Here is a 25,886-nt window from a genome sequence, read left to right as displayed (position 1 = left end):
GATGGCTATTTGGATGGAGAAGGTAAAGAAAGAAGAGTCAAAGATTCCACCATGTACTTTGGCTTATACGATGATTTAATGTAAACAGAAAACAACAAAGTTTAAAAAGTAAGCTCTACACACTGAGATATCAGCAAGTATTTGCAAGACATTCAAGTGAAGAGATCCAGGAGGCAGTTGGAAATAAGGGTCTCAGCTAAAAAATATAGTCAATACCAAGAATATGGATTTTTGGAATTATCAACATAAAGATGACATTTGCAGTCATATAAGCAGATAAAGTTTCAAGAAAAGGAAATGCTGCCAAATTCTGCACACTACAAAAAAAAAAAAGTCATATGATTAATATGTAAGGCAAAACTTGAAACAAATCTTTTAAAAGAAAATATGGGGAAATATTTTCATGATCATGAAGTGAGAACAAATTTCCTAAATAAGACACACAAAAAGCACCAATCATAAAAGATCAACAAATTCAGCTACTTTAAAACACCCTAAGAAAGACTGAAAGGACAATGCACAAAGTGAGAAATTATGTCCAACACATATAACTGACAAAGGACTAGTTTGCAGAATATGTAAAGAGCTCTTGCGAATCAGAAAAAAAGGTAGACAATCTAATAGAAAAAAAGGAAAATAGAAGAATAGGCACTTCACCAAAAAAGATACCCGAATAAACATAAGGGGCTCAATTTCACCACTAGTCAAGAAAACACAAATCAAAACCACAATGAGGTATTACATATCCAATATATTGACAAAATTTTTAAAAGTCTAAAAATAAGAAGCTTTGGCAACGATATGGATCAACTGGAATTCTCATACACTATTTGGGAATATAAATTAATGCAACCAATTTGGAACCTGTGCCAATATCTAGTCAAGTAGAAAATATGCATTCCCTATGGCTCAGAAATTTCACTCCTAGGATATACTCTAGAGATTTGCATCTTTATGTGCATCAGGATACACATATATGAATGTTCAGAGCAGCACCACTGTGATTATCCCAAACTGGAAACATGACAAATGCCTTTCAACAGAACAGATCAATTAATTGTGGTATATTCACACATTGGAATACTATACAGCATACAAACAGAAGCTACTGATACACACAATAACATGAATCAATCTTGTAATTTTAAGTGGAATAAAATTACAAAAATGACACAATATAATTCTATTCATAAATAATACAACATAATAAAATTCAAATAGGCTAAACAAATCCATATTGTTTAGGAATGCATACACAGTGATTGAGAAATGCAAGAAAACAGTTACTATAAATAATAAGATAGTTGTTACTTCACAGGAGACCAAAATGATTGTAATGGGCAAGGGATATTCTCAAGGAATTCTGCAGTCCCAATGTTCTATTCTTTGACCTCACTGGTGGTGATTACATGACGTTAAGTTGATAACCATTTGATTAAATGTACATATAAATTTTATGGACTTTTAAATATGCAACTTAAAAAAATTTAATGAACTAAATTTTGAAATGGTCCTACATTTAACAAGAGATGTAATAATAAGAAGAGAAGTAACCAGAAAGGTCTTGATCCTAAGGACGATTAAAGGAGATTAAGAAAACATGCTATTGAATTCATTCAGAAGTAACTCTGAATACCACAAAAAAAAAAAAAAAAAGACAATTCTGTATCTGAGATGAATTACATTTAAATCTGTTTCAAGGCTGATGACTGGATTTCATTCTTTCATTTGAGACCTACCTTGTGTCTGGCACCGTGCCAAGGACTTGCAGTACAGGAAAACTTAGTCCTACCTCTTAGACTTTTCTCAGCACTAGGACCCCCATTGACTTCTAATCTTTCTTGGGATAAAAGATTTAGCTATTTTATTGATTGGAATACAATGAGGCAGGGAGAATCTCAGTTCCAAATGTAGAAATAAAAAGGCATGCAGGAATTAACAGGTGCTAATCTGAGTATATGATACAGTTTATGCCTCAAGTGAGGAAATATAGGGAGAATATGGATGCTAGATGTTTTCTCTTTCAAACATTAAGGAACATGAACAAACAACCTTTATTTTTCACATCAGGCAAGAGAAGGACTGAGATCAATAGCAGGAATACAAGGGTGAGGTCAGGGTTTTTAAAAACTGAAACAATAAAGATACAATTTAAACAAGACTTCTGCTTTTTGCTTTTCAGGAAAGAAAACCTGTATCTATGAAGTGATGTGATCTCTCTAACTCAACTTTTTAACCCATTTTAAAATTTCAGACTTGGCTCTGAAAAAATAAAATTTACCCTTAAAAAGGCAGTATTTGCTACCAGTGAGATTTAAAAAATTAAGCTACAAACTTCAAAACTCGAAAAGAGAAGTTCCTAAGTTAGTATAATTAGAATATAAGATCCCAAATATCTGTTTACAAATTATTAAGGCTCATACACAGAGCCATTAATCTAATTTCAACTCTTTGTCTGGTTTACACAGTTTTCTCTGGGTTAGAACTCCTATAATGTAGCAAAGCAATATTCCAAGGAGCAAAAAGGATTCAATCAAGAGCAAACAACACATAAACATGAACCAACCAGTAAGGAATTTTAAAATTACTTAGAAATGAGCAATTAGTAGGGAATTAAAATTGATACGAAACTGAAAGGGTAGATAGACCTGGTATCAGACTAGTACTCTCACTTAATGCTCTATTAAAATCTTAATGAACTCTCATAAAGATTGAAGTGATGCTCAGAAACATAAAGGTAATAATGTCCCAGGAAATAATTTTCAGTTACCAAAGCTCAAATTTTATAACTCGAATTTAGATAAAGCATGTTTTGTTGATAACCTGGTAATTGGATTGTCAAGTGATACGGTTGGGGGTCTTTTAATTAATGTTTGCTAATATGCTGAAAATTTGAGGTAGCTTTTACAGCAAAAGACATGGGATCTGAAGACGGAGTACCAGGCCTGCCACCTACCATCTATGTAATGTTGAGTAAATAACCAAACCACTCTGAGTCTCACACCAACCAACCTTGCAAGACTTGAGAGCAGATAAAGAAAATACATGCAAATTATACTGTAGGAACTCCAGAAGTATGGAGTCAGTTTCCTTAACATACTACAAAAACTACTTTCAGCAAACTAACACATATTTTTATCCATGTTTTATTATGGAAAAAAATTTAAACTACAAAAGTCTAGTAAAATGAAGTTACAGGTATTCTCATTAGCTTCAACAATTATCCATTCATGGCTAACCTGGTTTTGTCTATATTCCACTCATTCCTTCTCTTCCTCTATTATATTTTGAAGCAAGTCCCAGATATCATATCATTAACATCCTAAGAGCTAAAATCCAGTGGCTTCTTCTCAGTGGATGTACAGGTATATGAAGTCCAACAGATAGGTCTGAGCTAGTAATGTGAATTTGAGTGTCACCAATAACGAAATCAAGAGTTGAAGCTATAGCTCTGCATAAAGGTCAAATATCCATGCTTAGGAAACAAGATGACAGACTTTTCCTTGATGCTCCTTTGATAAAAATATCTACAGAAAGCATAATTCTTCCATCAAAAAAGAAACTACAGATTTTCAAAGGCCTATAAAACTTCTACATCCTACGACTGTAATTGTTTTTCTGCCTTAAAAAGGTGCCCCTATATTAGTACTCACTATTCTAAAGGATTTAACAAAAATCCCTAAAACACAGACATAATTTATGTAACAAATTTACACACTGGTATTGTAATCAACCCCAAATCTACTTTTCAAACTATTTAAAAACATGTTCCTCCATGTAAATTTTCTGTTCTGCTTGAAGTTTACATATGTTTTACACTTTCTTTTCTATGTATACTTCACAATAAAAATTTTTAAGTAAACTTTAAAAAGAAAATTTGATTCCTACATTTAAATAGCTATGACAGACGATGGTATATCTCATAAGTGTTCAGAGCTTTGAACATACATGAGAATATTTGCATACTAAAAATATTTTATAAGCTCTTTAGACACCAAGTTGTTGAATCAGAGGCCATTTATTCCTACATTTTCATTAATTTAATGAAAACTATCAAAATTAGTTATTATTTATATTCCACTTCAATCCTGAAAAAAATGTGACTCGAGCTCCTTATATCCTAATTTTACAATCCACGTTAAAAGAATTTCTAAAATTTTCTAAAACAGTTTCATAAGCTGTCCAATAAAGATTAACCTTTGAAATATGAAGTATTTATGACCTTTGGAATGAAATGGAACTTTGTGTCTTTGATTATATTAGCCACCAAGTAAATTGTCCAAAGGGGATAGGAGGCGTAAAATTTTTAGAAACACAATAGATTGTCAATGGTTAAATTATGATGGGTCACCACTGATTAAATAGAGCTAAGTCCTATTTGATTAGAAAGAACTCCAAAATATTTTAAAGCATATCCTTATCTTTGAACTAATAGTCCTAGAAACCTGAATGTACAATTTCATAAATAGAGAGATATACATTTTAGTTGTGAACACACGTACACATCTGTGCTTTATTTTTTCCTAAGAAATAATCAGATATATTAAAAGCAGTTTCACTTCGTCTATATTATGTAACTGCCATTTCACCTAAGTTACTGAAGGATTTTTGGAAAATATTTTTAATTTTCACAGGCTTTTGAAAGACTGCACCCAAAGTATTTTAAATGAAATCCAACTCATTTTTAAAGCATGATTAAACAATTAGGTCAAAATGGCATGTCCCCCTCCCTCACAAAACAATCCAATTCTTTTTTCAGATATCAGTAAATATCAACAAGATAATTAAGGCATAATTGCTTTTTCAGGAATGGTTTACTAAACACAGCTAAATGCAAAGCCTCTCCTTTTCAAAAAAAAAGCATATTCCAGACACCCACACATTTAATTAAACAGGTTCTTTCTTAAAGACAATAGAGATGTTTTCTTGTTGTATTCACCTTTTAGTTGCTTTCTACTTTAATATTATATTGTTGAATATAACTATTCTTTAGTTAAATCTAATCAGTTTTTTTTTTCATTCTTATTTTAGACATTAAAATGTATGGGGGAAGGGAAAAGAAGTGTGGAAAATATAGAATAACTTGAGAATTTGATAGGTTTTCAATTAAGGAATTTCATAAAGATATCTTGTTGCTGTTCTTAAATTAATTCTGCATCAGAAGCCAAGTGATTTTTTCGGTCTTGAATAGTAATGACACAGATTTTCTCTACCAATAATGTATATATTAACTACATTTAATATATCGGGTACAATTTTATTTCTGTATTTCTAAAGAAAATCTGAGAGCCTGTTAAGGCTTAATTAATAACATCAATAACAATTCTGCCAGAGTAAGTAGTGGTTTTATCATTTATCTTCACAATCGAAAGAAATCTGTTTATTTGTGAAACTGCTATTTTGAACACATACATGAGAAAACTAGTAATTTTCTTTTGACACAAGAAATGAAACCACTGCTTTTTTAGCCCAATAATGTAGCACACATGAATTTGCTGACATACAGTGTCTTTTTACCTGCTTTCCCGCTCACGTAAATACTCCATAGCTTTAACGATTTTTTTTCCCCTCAAAAACACTGTTTTCACAATCTAGGGAAACGTCTCCATATACTCTCAGTAGCTACTGAAGACTGAAAAGTTCTACAACAAACGAGGTTACTTCACTGAATCTTTTCAGAGCTTCAGGAAATGAATGCGGTGCTCCCACGATAGTTTTATGTTTTAAAATTCCTTAAAAATCACCAATAGGAGTTATCCTTTACGCCTCACGGCACCTCACACGTGTTCACTTCAGGGTGGACTTTTCTGCCCCTGGAGTTTGAGCAGAGAACACAAACTAGGAGTAAAAAACACGAAGATTTCGTTGGGTGCTCAACGAAAGAAAACTGTTGAGTAAGCAACTGTCTTCGCGTTGCTAAATCTCCTTAAGTTGCCTCACTTGTGTCACGAACACCCAACCCAAACAGAACAAACCTCTCCCCTCCCGAGAAGGGCGAGCTGAATGAGAGCGGTTCTGCCCATTAACAGGTGGCCGGGCCGGGAGGGGCCTTCCGCGCTCCCGCTGCCGCCGCCGCCGCCGCCGCCGCCGCCCGGGGACGCCCTCCCCTCACCCGGCCTGGCCACCTCGGGCCGCCCCCGCCGCGGCCACGCACCCACCCCTCTCCCCGCTAGCTCCCGCGCCCTGGTGGCCTGCGGTGCCCCAGTGCCTTCGGGCTCCTGGTTTCCACCCAGCGCCACGGGCCCTCGGCACAGACGGGGAGGCCCTGGGAGAAGCACGTGCCTCTTTTCGAAGCCTCCTTTCCCCGGGGCGGGAACTCCCGCCGGGTCTCCGCGCGCCCGGCCACCGGGGCCCGTCTGCTGAAGTACGCAGGCGCCGAACCTTCTAGACGCCGCCGAGTGGCCGGGCCACGGGGACGGGTCTGACCTACCCACCAGCAACTTGGCCCAAGTGTGAAGTTCTGGAGCTCCCCAGGCCAAGCGGGGCCAACTAACAAATGCGACCGAACGGAGGCCCAAGGGTTTGAGTACCTTGCTCCGGAGGCCACACAGTTGTCTGAGCAGGCGCAAAGCCGGGTCTCCTGGTGTCATTCCCCCGAACAGCCAAGAGGACCGCTGCCCCCTCCCCCAGAACCCGCCTCGGAACTGCGGGTGGGGGCAGCGTAGCACCCCATTCATTCTAGCGCCCCTGGCAGCTGCTGCGTGAACCGGGGCGGGACGGGCAGGCTGGGCTGAGGGGAGCGCCCGGGACGCCCTCCAACCCGGGTGCCCAGGCCCGTGCAGCGCGGGCTGGAAGCCTCTTTGCTCCGGCCATCGCCCCGGCCTCTCCAGCACGTGCGGGCCCCGCACCCGAGGGGCCACTGCACACCCGGCGGGTCGGCCTTGGCTCCGCCTTTAACTGGAGGCGCTGCCCAAGGCGGAGCCCGCGCGGGCGCGGCCCGGCCCTGCGCTCGGGGTCTTCCTCCGGGGGCGGCGCCGGCGGGCCGCGGCTGCGCCCTCCCGCGGGCCTCTGCTGAGTCGGGGATAATGGGTTTGTTGAGTGGGGAGGCGCAGTGCGCCCGAGCCGGGCCTACGGAGTCCAGAGGGAGGACGCGGCCGAAGAGGCTTTTCTGTAACCGGAGCTCGCGGCCCTAAGACCTTGCTCCGCGCGGGACTCTGAGGGGAGGGCTCGTTCTCCAAACCCAGCCTCGCGTTGTGTTCTCAGGTCTTACACGGAATAAACAGAATAGGGTGTGTTGGTCACTTCGCAGGAAACTTTTCGTTGTTTCCTTATTTCCTTCCCGTCCGTGGGCAAGTTGAGCAGCTTCTGGGCCTTACACCCAGTAGGTTTCGGGCCGAACAGAATCTGGACAGCTCCGGGTCCCTGGGTTTTCTGGACGGATCATCCCACCCCATCCCCACCTCTTTCCTGGTCTTCTCTCAGGACAAGATGGAACCGTCCTTTCCGACCCCCTGCTGCAAGTGGGGAGTCTTCTTCCCCTGCCAAAGTGAAACGCGTCCTTGTCGGCTTTCCTAGATCTTAACGCTTGCGTTGGAAAGAAACTTCACAATACGCAAAAGATAACTTGGCTACTTATGGCAAGGGCCTGGGGGTTTAGAGGGACATCTTAGCACATGGAAGGAATGACTCGGATCCCCTAGCCGCCGTGAAGCCACGCGGGACAGCTCAGCAGAAAGGAAGGTTGTCTGCTGCCAACATGCAGGACACGGATCGGTTTTTTGTCGTTTTGTTTTCTTTTCCTTTTGGCTCAGCTCTGAAAGCATTACAGAGCTATCCTTTCCCGCCTCCCGACCCTCTTTCCCTCCCCCTCTTCTGTCTGGTGCAGGCAATTAGGGTGAAGAAATCAGTGCCAGGTTCCTGCCTCTGAAGAGAAAGGAATTGCTTCGGGAATTGAGTCCTGACACCTGTCTCTGTCCAGGATGGCGAGAGGGGATGCGGGGTCAAAACGCCCGCGGGAAGGGGCCGACCTGACTGGGAGGGGAGAACACTCCCTAAGAGAACATCTCTGGAGACTCCTTTTGCCACGTCCTCCCTCCCTATCATTTGGCCTTCTGCTTCCCACAGGTCGTTAACACGCGAGGGTATTAACACGGGACTTTTTTCCCTCCTTTTAGGCTCCCCGAGACCAGGACCTGGGGGCTGGAATCAGAAGAGCAACACTGACAAGCCGTTCATTAATTTGCATTTATTTTCGGGAAATAATGTAGATAAAAGGGGAGGAGGGGGACTGCCTTACATTTCAACAAGTAATTTGTGATCTTCACATCGGACAAATCAAATTTACAAATTACTTTCCCACCTACTGGACGAAAAGGCCAAAGCCAAAATTGATACACAGGCGCGGGCTCTCCGCAGATTTCGGAGAGTGAAGGTGCACTAAAAACTCACTAGACGAAACAGGGTTGTTTAAAAAGAGAGAAGCCGACAGAGGAATTGGAACTAGGGTTTGGGGCCTGGGTTGACTTGTTTGTTTTTCCATAATGCCGTATTTTTGTTTGTTTTTTGTTTTGTTTTGTTTTGTTTTGTGATTGGTCTCTACACCGGAACTGCGACTCTGTGCTTCGACCGGGTGAAGGGCTCAGCCCTGCGTCCCCGCCCAGCCTAGCCCCCTCCCCTGTACCCTGACTTGGTCGTTTCCTTCACACTCTCGGACCCTCTCTATCCTCCGCGCCCAGCTTCCTGGAACCAAAAGGTTCTCTTTAATAAATACACAGAGGGAGAAGGTGTGAGAGAGCAGGACAGCTTTGCAACAACTGAAAAAATAAAAGCGCCATCGTTTAAGGAAGAGAGGAAGGGGGACAGAGGGAAAATATTTTTTGCTTTTGTTTTATATATATGTATGTATATATATGTATATATATGCTGTATATATCTTAAAGTTCTATTTCCTGGGCGCTAAGACGAGATATGCTCAGTTCAACCGACAGCAACTAAAAAGTTTAAATGGTCCCTGGAACGGACCCGACTTTGTACAGCATTCCCGCCGAGGCGGAAGCTTGAGCCAGTTCTACGCAGGGCGGGGCTGTGCGCGAGAGACTAGGGACGCGCTCCTCCCTCCAGCCGTGCCCCAGCGCATCCCGCTGGGGAGGAGAAAACGCCGGAAAGCTCTGGCCTGCAGCCGGGGAGCGGGACCGAGGGCTGCTGAAGGGGCGGTAGTCTGCAAGCGAGAAACACTTAGTGGTTGTTTTGATTTGGGGTAGAGTGTGGGTGCACTCCAGTGGGCAGACACATGCCAGTTAGTGATTCCAGTGTCCAGAAAGAATAAATAAAAGTGTACGGTTCAAACAGAGTCAGAGCAAGAGCCTCCGAAGGCTGCAAGTGCATAATAACTGCCCAGAAACACCAGAGGAGAGTGACTTAGGAGTTCGTTAGGGGATGAGGAAGAGAGCACACAGCTCTCCCCATATAGAACTTGTGGGCCAAGCCAAAGCACCTGTCCCCTCCTCCAAGGGGTGGGCGGGTCTGCACATCCCCCAAACAAAGTGGCAGAAAGATGAGGGCGGCAGTGCAGGCAAAGGGCATCTTTCAGGGGCATGAAAATTCAGGTCTGCAGAAGCCGAGGCAAAGGCGGGCGGTGCAGCAGCAGCAACAGGACGGGGACCACGGAGGGCGCAGGTAGTTGCGTTTCATCTCCTCTTCCTCCCACTCCTGGGCTCACAAGACCTGGAACCGCCATGAGGCTTGGTCCTTATAGTCCAGACAGTCGGGCGAATTGAAGTTGAGTTTCCAAGCCGAGGAAGCAGCGGCGGCGCCAGGCTCCTTGTAATCCAAGCAGTCGCCAGAGTTGAAGGCGAGCCCTGAGCCGCCATAGCCCTGGTGGTGGTGGTGATGATGGTGGTGATGATGGCCTGAGGACTGGCTCAACGGATGGTGCGCGTGCGGATGGTGGTGATGGTGGCCGGCCATGGAGGAGGGTGCCATAGGGCTGAGCTGGTGCGGGTGGTGGTGCGAGTGCATGGGCGCTAGATAGGAGCTGCAGTCCACGCCGCCAAAGTAGGAAGACGAGGGCGCGGGGTAGCCCTGCCCGTAGCTGCCGCCCTGGCCGTAGGACATGGGATAAGAGGCTGCAGCCGAGGCGGCGCCTGCAGCAACCGAGCGCTGCATGCACGACGCGTTGCTAGGCGCGGCCAAGGGCTCGGGCACTGACACCGACGCGGGCGCTGAGCCCGGCGAGATGGAGGCCGGACTCCAGATGGATGAGGCAGCCGGCGTACTCAACGACGACGGGACTGCCACCGCCGGGTTCCCGCCCAGGCCTGCCGCCGCTGCCGCCGCTGGGTTGGCGGAGGCGCTGGATCCTGAGCTGGAGGACGAGGCGGAGCTGGACACAGCGGGAGGCGTGAACTGGCCGCTGCTTTCCGAACCCGAGCTCTCCCGCACCGGGGACGACTTCTTCTTGGCTGGGCGGCTCTTGGTCCCGCTCCCGCTCTGCTGCTGCTGGCGGCATTTGGCACGGCGGTTCTTGAACCAGACCTGCAGCGGGCCGAGTCAGGGAGAGGGTGTCAGGGGGGCGAGTAGAGCCTGCTACTCCCCGGCCCCTGTACCCACCGCCCGGCTTAGGATCTCTTATCCCTCTCCAACGGCGGCCTCCACCCCTCCTCATCTCCCACCGGGCCAGCCCCTGCCCCTGCGTTCCCAGCTCCTCAGCCCTCCCCCAACCTTCAGATCAAAGATCCTCCTCTGGCAAAGTAGGGACGTGCACCTCCCCACCCCCAGCGCCACTCTGCCCTAGGGCGGAACATTCGCGTCTGTCCAGCCAGAAGTTCAGCCATGTCTAAACTCTGCTGTTGGCTGCTTCCCAACAGCCTCATGTATGTTTGGAGGCCCTGTCTTCTATGAATAGAGCTGAGGAAACTGCGGAGAGGCACGAAGGAGAGCGCAGGACAGTCACCAAGTCTGAGGTGGGAGGCAGTCGTCCCCTGGAGGCCCAGCGTTGGGCAAAGCGAGAATTTGAGCGGATGCAGGAGCAAGGCGGGGAGGCTGAACAGAGGCAGTACTCGGGGGACTAGGGAAGGAAGCCTGAGCAGAATTTCGTTGGGCTTCTTGGTTCCAAGTGGGGAACCAAATGGGACAAAGTTCTCACTTCTCTTGGAGGGCCCTGGTACATGGCACAACATTCTTGGTTCTTTCTCGAGCCTCGAGGGAAAGCAGGCAAGATAAAAGGCCCTTGAGGAGAGTTCTGAGTTATAATCCAAACAGTATTTTCACCGCAAAAACAGAAACAGCAAAGCCGGTAGCCGGGTTTTGTGTTCGGCATCCTCTCTGGGCAAAGGAAACATCTAATCAAACCTGCGCCACCCAGGGAGCGCACTCCGACAGGGCACCAGGCTCTGGCCAAGCTCCACTCTTCCATTTCCAGGATCCCCGGGATGCAAGGCAAGTGCGAAGGCACAATTCAAGACCCCAAAGAAAACTGCCAAATCCTGGAATGGCCGAAGAAGCAGGGGCATGTGTCGGGCCCTCTGGGCACTTTACGTTAGGAAACCTTGCTTATATTCCCAAAATCATAAAAAGGATTTTCAATACCGAAGGCGCCCTGGGACCAAGGGCCGAATCCAGTGCTCTAAGCTAGTGCCTTTGACTTTGCCCCTCTTCCAGGCCCGGGCTGAGCGCTAGGGGGAGTCTGACAGGAATTGCCCAGTCTGTAAGCCCGCCCCACACCAGACCACCCTTCCCAGGCCCTCTCCAACTAGTCCCAGAGCCCCTACCCTGACCCAGGAGCCCTGGGCGCGCACACCTGAACTCTGGACTCCGGCAGGTTGATCTTGAGCGCCACCTCCTCGCGCATGAAGATGTCAGGGTAGCGAGTCTTGGCGAAGAGCGCCTCGAGCACGTCCAGCTGTGAGCGTGTAAAGGTAGTGCGTTCCCGCCGCTGCTTCCGCGGGGTGGCTGAGGGGACACGCGGGGGCGCCTCGGGTCAGCGGTGGCCACGCGGACCCACGCTAGAGGACGCAGATAGGCCCCAGGCAGGCCCTGTGCGAGGCCGTTGCAAAAGAGAGCAGAGCTCCAAGCGAAAGAAAAACTCCCCCGGGAGGCGAGCCTGAGAGGCCACAGGTGGGAGAAAGTACATGTGTGCGACTGAGAACCAGTGGGTCTTCAAGACTTTAGAGTTGCCCCCTTCCCTACTTCTCAGAGGTTAGGAACGGAAAAGAAGTTATATAATCTCCCTGTTTTCACCCCCTTGCCCCCAACACACCCCCTGGCTGGAGGATGGTGAAGGGGTGCTCAGAAACACCACCCGGAAAACACTTTCCGAAAGAATACATGGGGGTGAAGGAGTGGGAGCTAGGAAACAAAACCAAACAAAAAGCCAGGATTCTGCTCAGGCTCTCCACATCCGCAGTGCAAAAGTTGGTGCAAACGACCCATGTAGAGGACAATTTATTTAATTAGGGAGAAAGAACCCCTCTTCCTCATCTCTGCCAGTCATTTCTCTTGAGAAAATCTTGGCTCTTCCTGTTAGGGCCTAGAGAGTGTCCAGAATCCTCACTCAATATTGGCGGGGGGGGGGGGGGGGGGGGGGGGGCGGGGGGGGGGGAGGAATAGATACACATAGTAACACACACACACACACACACACACACGCGCGCGCGCGCGCGCACACACACACACACACACACACACACCAAAAAAAAAAAAAAAAGGCCGCCCATGGGAAACTGCCCGAGGTAAATGCTCCCTGTGCTGCTGGTGGGACCACAACAGGAAACAGGTTGTCCGTGTGGCCAGGCTGGGAAAACACACATTACACTACTTCACTGCCCAGGCCCAGTTCACCCAGCGGTGACTGCCCTGTGAGCCTGCAGCCTGTGGTGCATTGTAGGCATACTAGCCAACCGGCTCCCTGGGCCTGCTCAGCGACAAAAATGTGTGCTGAAACTCAGAGTCTGGGGATCCCCAAGATTTGCAGGGGCTGGGGACGGGTACCGGTGCTCACCGGGGTAGCCCACGGAAGGATGCAGGAGGTCCATGGCTGGCCCGGCCAGGCCCAGCCCGTTCATGCCGTATGGGGGTTGTTTGAGGTAAGACATCATGCTAACAGCTGGGTGGAGGCGCCCCGACGGATCCAGGGGGCCGGGGCCTGGCGCAGTGCGGGGCTCCCACTGCGCAGTCCTTCAAGCTCTTTGGCGCCTGGGGGCCCGGCCTATGGAGACAGGAGACACATGTAAACAGTGATTGGGAGCCATCTCGGCTTCCTTGTCTTGTCTGAAGCAAGGAGCCACGGAATGGGGAGGCTACGGAACTTCGGGAGGCGGTCAACTCGGCTCTATAAGGCCTTAGTCTAAAAACCACAGCTTCTTTGAAAAAAGTAAGCTTTTCAGGATCATCATCTACTCTTTTCGCACTTGGAAGGGCAAAAGACACTCCTAGGACGTCACTAAGAGTGAGGAGAGGTTAAAAGCAGGGCTAAGCTGGAAAGGTCAGAGCCTGAAAGGCGGAGTGTACAAGGTCCCAAGTCTAGGCAAAATTCTGGTCTGGTAGGAGCAGGCCTCAATACTGCAAAAGCAAACGTTTACTCCGCGCCAGTGAGACAGGCTGCCCAGGGCATAAGGGGTTGTTTCCTTTTGTTTCAAACGTTTTTGAAAGCGGGACCAAAAGGTAGAGGCTCCAGAGAGCCAAGGTGAGGCACTTCGGGGAGTTGGCAGTGCCTGGGCCTCTCTGAGATGCATTACCCACTTAGAGGAATACATTCCTTCAAAGGTCTCTGCCACTGGGTCCCGGCCCCAGAGCCCACAGCCACCCCTCTAGTTAACCTCTCTGTGCCCAGACTTTGAAAGATTGCTCACCGGGAATCCCACCACACCTTAACCGCAGTTACAGGCCCAGGGCCCGCAGAGGCGGCCAGAAGACGCAGAAGGGGCCACTGTAGAGGTGGCGGCTCTAAGACGCGGCGGGAGGTCAGGGGCGCCTGGCCACCGCCGCAGGCCCTTCTTCGCGAATGCGAGCGGGTCCTTCTTTCTGCCCGGTCCTGGCTGCGGACAATGTCGTCCCGGCGGAGGCTGAAAGGTGACCCGCCGAGCTCCCCAAAAGGTCTCACGGATTTGGGAGGCCTCAGTGCAGCGTTCTCGTGTACTCCCTGCCTATCCTACTAGATGAACCCGCGGCCCCATAACCCGATTGAGACAAGTAGGCCTCGGCGGCAGAGCTCGCGCTGACCCGCACTGGAAAGTCGAAGCCTCGCTTCCCCGGTTGCCTCCAACCAGAGGCGCTATTCCCAGAGGGTAGGAAATAGAGCTGGGGGAGTGGGACCGGGGCCCCCCGGGGTACCTGTCGCTTCACCCCGCGTCGCGGGAATCCAAAGCAGGCCTGGGCCCCGGGCTAGGAGTTCAGGGAGAGCAGTAAGAGCTAAAGAAGCCACCCACTCCTATCCATCAGGACCCACGGTCTGGGCTGGGGGAACACAGTTTGCAGGGAAGGGTAAGAGAGGGAAACAGCCAGGGCTCCAGGGCCCAAAGAGAATGGGACGTCAAAACGCGGCGTCTCTGCTAGGCTGCAGCGTGAGTTTTCAAAGACTTTCTTCAAACTTAGCACTTGGTTACTTCGGAGGAGGCGGGGGAGGGGGCGCGGGGCCAACGCAGAGATCTCGGGTCGTCCGCACACCAAGAGGGGAGCGAGGCCGCTCCCCAGCCCCGCCCACCTGCCGGGGACCCAGGAAGCGGGGGCCCGTTTGAGGAAGGGGAGGTAAGAACAACCGACGAGCTCCCGGAGTCTAGGGCGGCCCCACGGCTTTCTCCTTACCTGCCCTCAGCTGCCGGGGCCGCTCACCATCTACCTCGCGCCCTCACACAGACCCGCGCGGGGCAGCCAACCTGCAAAACAGAGCGGCACAGGAATTACTCGCCGGGCCGAGCGGCTGGTCTAGGATCCCTGGATTTCTTTCTTTCCCAACTTCCCTCCTTCCTTCTCTTTCTTTCCAGTGGCTTTGTGCGTGTCCCTCCAGGTTTCACTTTATTGCACAGACACTTTGTTGGCAAAGCCCTACGCGTTCCCGAGACACTACCTCGCCCGGGACCGCGCCGAGGGGCCGCAAGGGGTAGGGTGGGGGTGAAAGGGGCAGAGTTGGGAGGTGGCTCGCGGTTGCAGTTGCACTCCCGGTACAACGTGGAGGCGGTGGGGGCTGGGGAAGTCCTGCAGAGGCACTTTGCAAACTAAATAAATCGAGCGATTTACCTTGTCGGAGTGGCTTGTCTTGCCGGGTTGTTTAGGTGATTGGAAATGTAGCCTGATGAAGATTGATCACCTTTCTACTGCCCTCCCCGGGTATGTGAACGCGAGGTGAGTGCGTAACGGGGCTATGCTGCCAATCCCCGGCCCCGCGCGGGCTGAGTGACAGGGAGCCGGGCAATGGCAGCACGAGCCGGGGGTTACCTCCGTGCGCCCCCGCCCTCCTCCGCCCCCTGCACCCCGCCCTCACCGCCCGCCCGCCCCGCCCCGGTGGCGCGCTAACTCCAGGGCTTGGCTGGCAAACGCCGCGCAGAGCGAGGCGAAGACAGCGAACGCTGCGCCAGAGCCCCGTCCACAGAGAGGGACGCCGGTCCTGAGGCCGCCCCGGGGTCCCCGCCCTTCCCTCGCCCTTTCGGCGCCCGGCAGGGAGTGGCAGAGAGGAGGCGAGGTGCTGGAGAACCGGTTCCCTCTCTCTCTCCCGCGCGCCACCCGGCTCGGCGGCCCGGCTGTGGGCTCGAGGATTCCGGAGCCGCGGGCTGGAGTGGAGGGGGCCCCCGGACCCTCTCGCGGCGCCGCGGGCCCCAGCGTCTTCTTTCACCGCGCCGCCACCTGCAGACCGACGCCGCGGGCGGCTCGTGCTGGCACAGGCTACTTTGCCGAGCGCAGGAGCAGCTCTAGGTGCGCAGATCCCGCCTCAGCGCCTCGGGATTCCCGCGCCCGGAACGGCACCCGCAGGGGAGGCTCCGCCACTTACCTACTCCTCGGTGTCTCCTGGGGTTCACAGTCCCCACGAAGGGTGTTTGCAAATCTTAGACGCTTCTTCTGAAATGTTGGAAGCCAGCGTCTGCTACCCCTTACACACACACTGCTTCTGAATCGAAAGATTCTGATAGGAAGGAAACTTTCTCTTTCATACTCATTCTCTGTCTTCTTCCCGATCTCCTTCTACCAGGGACAGTCTGGTGGAAAACGTGGCCACAGACCCCTGCCCTCAATTTCTTTCTCACATACCGCTGAAGGAACCTTCTGGGGTTTCCCCGGATTGTTCGTACTGGCGAAGCCCGTTTCCCGGCCGAACAAACTTCTCAAACCCGTGTGCCTGTGTGGACTTTTCAAAGCGCCCAAAATATGTTTTCGCCCCAACCCTGAGCAAGGCAATTCGTGTAAGTGGCACCTCCTTCTGAATATTAGGCGCCACTTTACTCCCTTTCGAGGAATTCCTACTCCTTTTCCTAATCCCCCCTCCCCTCCATCCCAACAGGCGGAGTGAAAAGTTTGAACAGGAGTAAGTGTAAGGGCCAGTCAAGGAGCCGCCAGGCGCGTCGCGGTGGGGAGCGCCAGCGCTGCCGGGGCCGCGAGGTCGGGCACCGAGAGCGGACTGGGCTCTGGGTGAGGAGGAGGAGGAGGAGAAGGAGGAGGAGGAGGAGGAGGAGGAGGAGGAGGAGGAGGAGGAGGAGGAGGAGGAGGAGAAGGAAGGGGGAGCCCGCTGAGTGAAAAGGGGCCGCGGCCGCCGCTCATCAAAGTGCTTCCCCCTCCCCCAAGCGACACTTTCCTTTGGAGTCCGAATAAAATACGGTAACAGAATATGATGGAGGGCACACTGTTTCCTTAACTGCTTCTCAAAGGACCCGGGAGATCTTCTTAGGACCTTTAATAAGGCTTTGGTCGGTTCTTTTGTTGATCTCTCAAAATCAACTCCTTCTAATTGAAGTTGGAGCTGAAAGCGAGCTAATGTTCAAAGAAAGTGGCCGCCAGACCAACGAAATTACATTTTTTTTTTTTTTTTGGACGATGAGGGAACATCTAATCAAAGGGGCAAAGGAGGAGGGGTGGGAGTGGAGGAGTATGAAGGAGAAAAGGAGGTTTTACAAGATCCTTCTCTGGTTCACAAAAGTCAGCGACACGGGCGCTTCTCTCCAGAACAAAGACACCGCAGCCCATTCACAAAAGGGAAAGAAGGAGAGAGAGAGAGAGAGAGAGAGAACAATAAAAGAACGAGAGAAAAGGAAAAAACATGAGAAAGAAAAAGCTTTAACGGGAAAGAAACTGCTCAGAGCGCGGCGCTGACCCGGGCGGGGACACAACTTAGGCTCTCGCAGGCCCCCGCGGGTAGTAGCCCGCGAGGCCCGCGGCTCAGAGCCCCTGCGATGGTGCAAAGGCTTAAAGAAAGAAATGAAATACACCCGCGCCTTCAGTTCTGGGGAAAGGCGCGGGCACGAGGGCACTAGTTTGTGAGGGAAGGCTATGCGGGAGTCCTGGAGTGCGCGGCGAAAGCGTCTGCGTCCTCAGCCCGGCGCTGCCCTAGCCCAGGCCTGCGCGCTCTGTGCCTGGGTATAGCCGTCCGGTGCCGGGGTGCATGTCCGTGTCCCAGCCCCGCAACCTCTCGCACTCCTGCCTCCTCCGCGCCCTGTTTCGCCTGCAGCTGCAGCGCGGGGCCGAGGTCCGGCGCGGAGAGGTGGGGCTGCTGTGCGCGCTGGAATGTGCTCAGGCAGTCCCCAGGGCCCGCCACGCGGGAGTCCAGCGCTCTCGCTTCCAGATGCTGCCACGGTCTCGGGGAAGTTGGGAGGTATCAAGTAGCACAGTCCCCCCACCCCCCTAATGAGAGTATTTATCTAATCCCAAATTGCAGGCGAATTTTCTTAATGCTCAACCCATAAAATCCCGGGATTAAGAAAAGAAAGAGAGGGAGAGGGAGGAGTGCTGAGAGGGAGACAGTCTGAGATGAAAGTTTCTGGTACGCGGCGTGGAGGACTGAGGCGGCCGTCGCTAGGCAAATGTCCAGGTGGGAGACGCTGGGCCAGAAGCCGCGACCGTTCCAGCAATGGCCGCAGGGCGGGGAGGGGAAGAGGGGGGCATCCCGGAGGGAGAGCACGTCCACCCAGCTCGAGGCCCCCGGGCCGTGGAGGGGGAGTGGGAGTTGGGCCCTGGGACCCGGATCCAGCACCCAGGTGACCTCGAGGCCGGGCCAGACTCTGGGGGACACTTGGGACAGTGGGAGGGGTTTTGGCTCCGGGGTCGTGGGATCCCGGCCAGGGGCGGAAGTTCTGCATCGGCCTGCGGGCTGTGCCCCAGCCAGCCTGCTGCCAATGCTCCTCCTCCCCAGCGACCCCCGGGCCCATAGCTTCTTTTCCCGCAGCGCGGGCTTTCTGGTTCCGGGCCTCTCGGCACGCTGGGCTTGCGCCTGCGCTCGGCGGGCAACCTCTGGGCACAACGCGACGAAATCGGGACGCGGCGCCTTCGCCCCGGGCCTGACCCCACTAGTCCCAGGGGTCCGCGCTCCGCCGCCGCTGCGGGGCGTGCGGGCGCCACACAGCAGCCCAAATGGAAACCCCGCGAGGCTCGGGACTGGGGCAGGAGGGACAGCAAATGTGGGGCTGGGGAAGGTTTGTCGCTTGACAGGTCGGAAGCGGCGTGGGGGAGCCGCCTCTCCGCGAGTCTCCTCGGGAGGGAAGCTTCCCCGAATCTAGCGTAAATGGGACGGTGATGCTGGCCGCCCAAGCCCCAGGCTGCTTGGGGCTGGCGATTTCATCTGCCTGCTTCCCAGGGGTTAGAGTAGGGTTCTGAGAGCTTCCCCCAGAGAGCGGCAGCTAGCTCCGCTCTCTTACTTGAATAAAGAGGACAAAAACTCAATTTCATTTAGTTCTGATAACTTTCCAGTAACTTCAATCCTTGTTAGGAAGAAATTCTACCGTAGGAAGTTTTATCATTTTGAAAGACTGGCCAGTTGAAGGTGGCTGTCTACTTTTCGAACGCGATTTGTGTGTGTGTGTGTGTGTGTGTGTGTGTGTGTGTGTGTGAAGATTTGTGTGTATATTTACATATATGTATGTGTGATCTAGGCTAAAGTATAAATGCTAGAGGACTGTTTTCTCTGTCTCTAGACTTGTTGAACGAGCCTGCTTTGTTTCGGACACCTCTTAGAGGAGTGATGGAAACTACCATAAAATCGCCAATTTTTTTCTGTAGCCTAGAACTTCTTGTTAAAAGTTCCCTTTCCCTCATCTCATACACACACCTGCACGCATGTATCCTCCCTGCCGACAATAACCTTTCTTTCTTTCACTTCAGCACCTACAGATTTGCAGGTTATCAGAAGTCATAATTTTTCCTAATGAGTGCAACATTATTAACAATTGAAAATAACGTGGAAAATTCGTCAAGATATTATTAGCATTTTTTCAGTGCCGTGGAATCACAAATTTCCTTAAATCTTTAACAGAGATGACCCTTCTTGACAAAAGAGAATAGTTTACACTGCTTAAGAAAAATATGACTAATTGTATTTCAGTTCGCATTTGTGTGTCAGCAGGGCCCCTTTGGGATCGTATAAACTTACTCAGCTCCAAATACAGCCTAGTACCTGCTCTGCATTCAAGAGGACCATTTTCTCCCACATGAAGTCCTATGGATACAGGAACTTCTCAAACCAGTGTCAAGTTTTCATTGCAAGGAAGTATCAGCAGTGGTTAAGGTAAGAAAGTTTCTGCTTTTATTGAAAATTTATATATGACTCAGTATTGTAATAAATAAACAGATAACCATTTTCACACAAAAAATGACAGTGCTATGCTAGAGAAGAAAATATTAATTGGGGGACTTACTCATAGTGGCAAGACAGACTTTTATCAATACAGAATAAATATTAACAGCATTCTTGAGCCAATGTTGAGACCCAACAAAATGTAGGAACCAAGCTAGATGTAATAAATAATTATCCAGAGCAAAAGATGGCGCTTTCTCAGATGATAAGACCGTCTTTGTAAACTGATGCATGTCAATTAGCCCCATCCTCACAGCTCACCTTCAAATCACAGGACTTGTCTCAGGCTACATTAAAGGGCCATCCTCTAAGGAAAGCAGAGGACAGGAACTCTATTATCCTTACAGTGAAATGCAAAACAACTGCAGAAAATCCCACTGGTAAATAGAACACAGTTTAATAAGTAGATTGAATATGATCTAACTATAAAATTTAGGTAACAGAGTCAAGTGTTACATATGGCAGGACTGGAAAAAAAATCATTCATGACATTTTTCTTACCCCCACTTCCACCCCCCTCCCCACCATTTATGCTATTAACACAACAACAACAACAACAACAACAACAAAAATGTTCCAAATTTTCCTCCCATCAAAAACTGAGGGGAAAATAATAAGAGAAAGGTTTTTTTTCTTTTTTCTTTGAACAGCCTCTTGAACACTCTCAATACCAATCACTCACAAGGTATCTGTGCAAATTTATTTCACATGATTTCAAGAAAATGATTAACTCATACACACACAAATCCTTAAACAAAGCTATTTTGGAGTTTTGTATATTATCTGGCAAAGAGGGAGGAAAAGGGGTGGGGGTGGTGGTAAAGAAGTACAATCCAGCCCCCCAAAAATGTTAAAAGTTTTAAATCAACAACGAATCTGACATTTTCTGGTCGGGGGACCCAGGATTAAAATATTGGGAGATTCTGGTCCGGCTGCTATTGAAGAACACATTTCTCTTCTTTCTTGGCCATCTTGCCTTTGTTTTGCTCCAGAGTTCGCTCCAAATGCTCATCTTCTTCTTCAGCCCTGGAAGTCAAACAGGAAATACATTTATTTTTCTACGTGGAGGGCAGAGCTGCACTCCCCTCTCACCCCGCAATCTGAGCCCCAGCGGGAATAAGAATCCTGGGGCCAGCACTGGGAGGGGGGCGCTGCCCCCGGCCCACTCCAGACCTCTGGACTGAACTTTCCACAAACTTCTCGGCCCCTCGGCTGGCGGCAGAGACTCGACCCCCGACCCCACTGCCCACTCACTGCTTCTCCTGCGCGTCCAGGTCCCTGACGAGCGCGTCGCGCTTGTTCACCAAGGCCACCAGCTCATCCAGCAGGAGCTGCTCGCGTCGCTTCTGGGCCTCGGTTTTCTGCCAGTCTGCAGAGGACGGGAGGCTCGTTACCCACCCGCAAGACCTTGGCAAACCCGCCTCCCTTCCCGCCTTTTCCAGTTGCCCTGTATCTCTCCGCAAACCATGTTACAGAACCACTAACTAGTGTTTTATGGGGTAATGGCCGTCCTGAAGAGGATTTCACCCTAAAACCCCAATTCCTAAATATTTCTCACAGATGGAGATGGCTACGGCTGGGCTGGAACCTGCAAAAGAGGCCAGGTGTGAGCCGGTTGTCAGCCGGAGGTGCGCACCTGATTTTGCCAAAGAGGGGGTAGGGAGAGCCGGAGGCCCAGAAGAGATCAGCCCGAGGGTTGGTGGGGGGGGGGGGGGGGGGTGGATAAATGAGGGGGCGGGAAGCAGAGATGGGCGATAAAAATCACTCTGAAAACGCTGGAGAATCTGCTTGAGAACCTATCCTTCTTCCCCCACCCCCATGCTCACCCCATACAGCCCATTCTTCGCTAATTTCCTCTTCGCTCTATTTTAGCAGTTGGATGTATCTCACACTGGGCGCCATATGCTTCACAATAACTTTAAAAGTAGTGAATCGGCTAATTAGCATTTTTCTTTGAAGTAAAAAATAAATTTGCTCTGCAATATTACACTGCAGCTCTCGATCGCATCACAGCCAGTTTTCTTTTGGAGAGGTTTGCTGGGTGGTTTAAAATCAAAGCACTTTTGCAAAGGAAAAATTACATACTTCTTTTTGAAACCCCACGTTAAAGGTTGGAAAATCCGATGGGCAGTGCGCTTTCCATGGGTAGTGGCAGGGTTTTTGAAGGTTTTAGGACCCCATAATATATTTCTTAATCTTCGCTGGTCTGGTAATTTCCTTAAGATGAGCAGCAGTTTCGTTTAATAAAAACAGGACCAAATCGAACATTTAAAGCACTTTTAAAACCAAAGCCAACTGCTCTCTGGCCAGACTGTAAGGGCTTGTAGCTGTCAATCAACCCCCAGTCTACCCCGCCTCCCTCATTAGGAAGGTAAACAATGAAAAGAAGAAGTAGATGATGAGGCAGATAGCAGAACAAATGAGGACCTAGAGGGAAACAGGACACCAGTTTTAAAAAAAAAAAAAAAACCAACCCTGGCCACTGCACTGACTCATGCAGCCCCCTCCCCCAGCAAATGCACTTTCCAAAAAAACAGAGAGGAGTGCAATCCTTTCGGGTTTCTCTCTTCTCTCTCCATTGCCCTGGGCAATCATGTTAAAACTCACATGGCTGGTGCTTATTCAGATAAACCTAACAATGCACACCGCTGGTTACCATGTGAATCTTCACAAACCACACAAGAATGTGCTGGTTCAAATCCCCCCGACCCCCTCCAAAGCAAAATTTATTCAAGACAGCAAACTGCTCAGCAGCTTTATGAAAGCAAATGGTGCTAGAGGGAATTCTATCTTGTATTTACAAATTAAAAATTAGATGCATCATCATGCAATAAAGGTTAGAATAGCAGCAAAAAGCTAGAATGGCTTATTCAATTCTATCACTATTCCTTTCTTTATAAGCTCAAATACATACATACATATATACATATGAAACATGCCATGTATTAATTATCCACATTTGATACAAAAATTACACAAATAAGGACATTAAATAACTGGTCACATTACACGTTCTTGTAAAAAGAGAAGTGAAATATTCTATAGCAAGGGAAGGAGTAAAACTATTACTATGGAAAAGTTTTTTCTGAATATGAGAATTAACAAAAATAATAACAAAACAGCAACACTGAAGAAAAGCCATATCTACCACAATTTATTCTTTGGATTTAAATGCAACTGTGGTCAGGAATGCTAGACAATTTTCTAATCTGACTCCTGTTCTTAATCAGTCTTACTCTACACAGCAGAAAAATTAATAGACACTCCAGTTGGAAAGATCTTTAAGGTCATCTAGTCTAATTTCAGGTAACTGTAGTTCTAGAAATATCAACTCAGAGAAAAATCTGCTAAATTTGTAGAAGATTTGTAACTAAATTTTATAATTATTAAGATTACCAGTTTTGATGAATATTAATTTTTCTACTTTCAACCTCAAGAAATCATTCATATTATATGCTTTATAATTCTTCCAAAACATTTTGATAAGAGCTTTACAACTGGGAAATAAATTTCCTCTACCATACACTTAAAAAATATAATTAAATTGAAAATTATAGAAATTTTTAAAACCAAGAAAAAATAAATTTTAACAGACCTATAATTTTCTTAATTAAATTGTTCCTTCTCTGTACTTGACCAGTCACTTTTAAAGCTTTAATTAATAATTAGAAATATCAAGATAAATAAGGCTTTAACACTATGGATGAGACAAAATTTTCTTTTTTAACCACTTAAGTATTGAATAATTTTTAAAAATCTTAACTTTTTCCTAGTTCAATAATGACATTTCTGTAACAATAACAAAAACATTTTTTAGTTATGAATATTTAGGTTATTTTCACCATTTCACAAATTTAACTGACATTAGAATTTAAAATGTTGCAGCATAAATTTAAGGATTTCTCATATTAAATTTGTCATTGCTACATTAGTATCTATCTACAAAATATTAGTCAACTGTAGAGGAAATAGCTATGTGCAGTGAGTAGATTTTATACTAGCAAGACTACTTTTACTTGGCATTTGCTTTCTCATGGGAGTATATTTATACACACACACACACATATTTGAATGCTGACTTGGGAAGTTAAGTAAACTATTTTGATGATTTAAAGAAAAATTTAATAATATCTTTAAAACTGATCAAGATTTACATTTGTATGTTCATGCCTAAATTTAAAAATTTTTTAAATTCCCTTTTAATAGCTTCACCTAGATGTAATGTCATGTTTTAAAAACCTGCATGTAAGTCTATGTGTTACCTGTTATGCATTTTAAGAAAGGATTACTCATCTATAACACCAGTCACAGCTAGCTAGATACACTGACTTTGACTTGAACAGACTACAATGTAGCTTCTGATTAATTTAAAGATTCCAGTGTACTTTTGCTACAAAAGCCATATCCTCTTGCAACAAATAGGATTAAGTTTTGATGCTGCATTTGAGCCAAAGTGTTGAAATAAAGAGATTCTGTTTATGTCCATCTGCACTGAGCTGTTTTGTTAATTTAAAAATCTGTTTTTTATATATAGGGCCAATTATTCATTCCCCGATTGAGTTTATTTGCTGAAGTTGATAATTACCTTGGAAAAAAGGCAAAAGAAATACCTATAAATACTTCGATAGAAAGGACCTAAAGTTCTTGTAGTAAACCTTCAACCTTGCCACTATAAATAAGCCTGGCACTTTGATGAAAATTAACACTAGTTTTGTAAAGAGCACATTGGGGGATTGCAGTCAAGTCTTATCTTTAGTTCCAGTCAACTAGCAATCCTGAAAGAGTTTGCATCATCATCAGAGCAGGCCATTTGATAGGATTCTACTGCTGTACCTAATCAATCTATGGAAGACTGTGGCTGTGCTGTGTAACAAAGCTAAAATAGATTTACAAATGGGGTTTTAGGGGATAAGCTCCTCCACAGGATTACATATTGATTTTAAATATAAAAAGCTTATCATATAAACCATAACTACAAAAATAGTGAACCTATGCATAAATCCCTTTAGAAGAGCACCCACTTCAAACTCTAAGCCAAGAATAAATCAAGATGTACAAAATCCTAGAGAAGATCCATTTCTTGTGCAGAAAATGAACACACCACTTTCTAAAAGCCCACCCCAATGTGTGCAGAAATGAATTTATCTTTCCTAAGGGGGCATTAAATAATCTGGAACAAAAAAACTATAGGAAAAGTATCTAAAAGATGTTTGTTAGCTTAAGGGATCCTACAACTTAGCTCAGTAGAGTGAAACTCCTGCTATGAAAAACACCTCAAGGAAAAAAAAGGCAAAAAACAGGCCAAAGTGATTATGGATTTTCAGAAGAATGGATATATTGAATTTTTTTCCCTCTCAACCAAGCTGTTCATATTTCTTTCAATGTGCTATATGGCTATTAACATTCTGTGCTTTTCTCCTGGTAAATGGTTTTAGCAGCAGATTTATTTGAAAATATTTTAGTTTACTTATTATGAAATCCATCTTATGGCTACTAAATAGAAGATACAGGAAAGAAAAGAGGAATGAACCTTGAAACAAAGGAAGGCAAAACAAAACCAACTAGTGTTGCCTATTCATGTGTTTTTCTGTGGGTTTTAACACTCCAAAAGGCTACTGAACTGTATGTGCATACATTCTAAAGGCTGGCTCAGAGGACACTGTATTCACAGAACTGATCATCACGCAGTCAGTACCTGTCTAGGACAGCCCAGCCCATGCACTGCCCAGGCTAGTGGGACAGGCCTCTTACTAACAAAGTGTCTTTATTTGTCATCAACAGGCTGCTTTTTTCCTCAAGTCTCTTTTTTCCCTCAACCAGCAACAGAAACTGGCACAATCACATATGGAACAGTGACCTTAATTAAACAATAAAACAAAACCTCACAAAACCTCACAAAACTACCAATTGTATTAAAGGTGTTTGAAGAAGAAAAACACTTCCCCCCCCCTCTTTAAAAATGACTTTATACTGATATGTAGAAGAAAAGGCAGATAAAATGTTAAGTTATTCAAGACTGCAGGTTTGGTATATAGGGACAGGACTGCCCATAAAAATGAGATCTTTTAAATGTATCATGGCTCTCCTTTTAAGATGGTATTTGGTAATAATACTGGTTTGGGGACAGAAGCATTATCTGCCTTAAAAGTCAACTGTATTGTATCAAGCTGTATTTTTGGGA

General features: G+C 47.5%; 4 protein-coding genes across 20 annotated transcripts in view; 2 read left to right on the top strand and 2 right to left on the bottom strand.

Annotated features, from left to right (window-relative positions):
- Positions 1-8,170: 8,170 nt before the first annotated feature.
- OTX1 (orthodenticle homeobox 1) lies at positions 8,171-16,124 on the bottom strand. 8 transcript variants are annotated; one of them, XM_053890725.1, is made up of 7 exons: positions 15,920-16,124; positions 15,172-15,323; positions 14,740-14,810; positions 13,788-14,086; positions 12,938-13,144; positions 11,738-11,889; positions 8,171-10,473 (listed from the first exon to the last, which is right to left on the bottom strand). In XM_053890725.1, exons 5-7 carry the CDS (start codon positions 13,032-13,034, stop codon positions 9,655-9,657), a joined length of 1,068 nt encoding a protein of 355 aa, XP_053746700.1. In that variant the 5' UTR covers positions 13,035-13,144; positions 13,788-14,086; positions 14,740-14,810; positions 15,172-15,323; positions 15,920-16,124; the 3' UTR covers positions 8,171-9,654. The 8 variants fall into 8 exon arrangements, with proteins under 8 accessions (XP_053746700.1, XP_053746701.1, XP_053746698.1 ...); XM_053890726.1 differs by having other exon boundaries at positions 13,788-14,000; XM_053890723.1 differs by having other exon boundaries at positions 13,788-14,810.
- Positions 14,460-16,349, top strand: LOC128773410 (translation initiation factor IF-2-like). Its single transcript, XM_053889959.1, has 5 exons — positions 14,460-14,666; positions 14,750-14,857; positions 14,942-15,034; positions 15,335-15,843; positions 16,118-16,349. Exons 1-5 carry the CDS (start codon positions 14,460-14,462, stop codon positions 16,347-16,349), a joined length of 1,149 nt encoding a protein of 382 aa, XP_053745934.1.
- A 1,590-nt stretch (positions 16,350-17,939) lies between these two features.
- Positions 17,940-20,960, top strand: LOC128773409 (uncharacterized). Its single transcript, XM_053889958.1, has 2 exons — positions 17,940-19,636; positions 20,698-20,960. Exon 1 carries the CDS (start codon positions 17,940-17,942, stop codon positions 18,630-18,632), a length of 693 nt encoding a protein of 230 aa, XP_053745933.1. The 3' UTR covers positions 18,633-19,636; positions 20,698-20,960.
- Positions 19,632-25,886, bottom strand: part of EHBP1 (EH domain binding protein 1) — a 366,236-nt gene continuing 359,981 nt past the window's right edge. For all 10 annotated transcript variants that reach the window (XM_019433536.2, XM_019433609.2, XM_019433691.2 and 7 more), the window contains 2 exons: positions 20,960-21,074; positions 19,632-20,731 (listed from right to left, as the gene is read on the bottom strand). In XM_019433536.2, coding sequence (XP_019289081.1) covers positions 20,641-20,731; positions 20,960-21,074 — 206 coding nt within the window. In that variant the 3' untranslated portion in view covers positions 19,632-20,640. The remainder of the gene's footprint in view (positions 20,732-20,959; positions 21,075-25,886) is intronic.

The sequence above is a fragment of the Panthera pardus genome, unplaced genomic scaffold (genome assembly GCF_024362965.1).
Source record: "Panthera pardus isolate Hobbes unplaced genomic scaffold, ASM2436296v1 HiC_scaffold_25, whole genome shotgun sequence".
In the NCBI taxonomy this organism is placed as follows: domain Eukaryota; kingdom Metazoa; phylum Chordata; class Mammalia; order Carnivora; family Felidae; genus Panthera; species Panthera pardus.
This window is presented reverse-complemented; position numbering and strand designations above follow the sequence as displayed.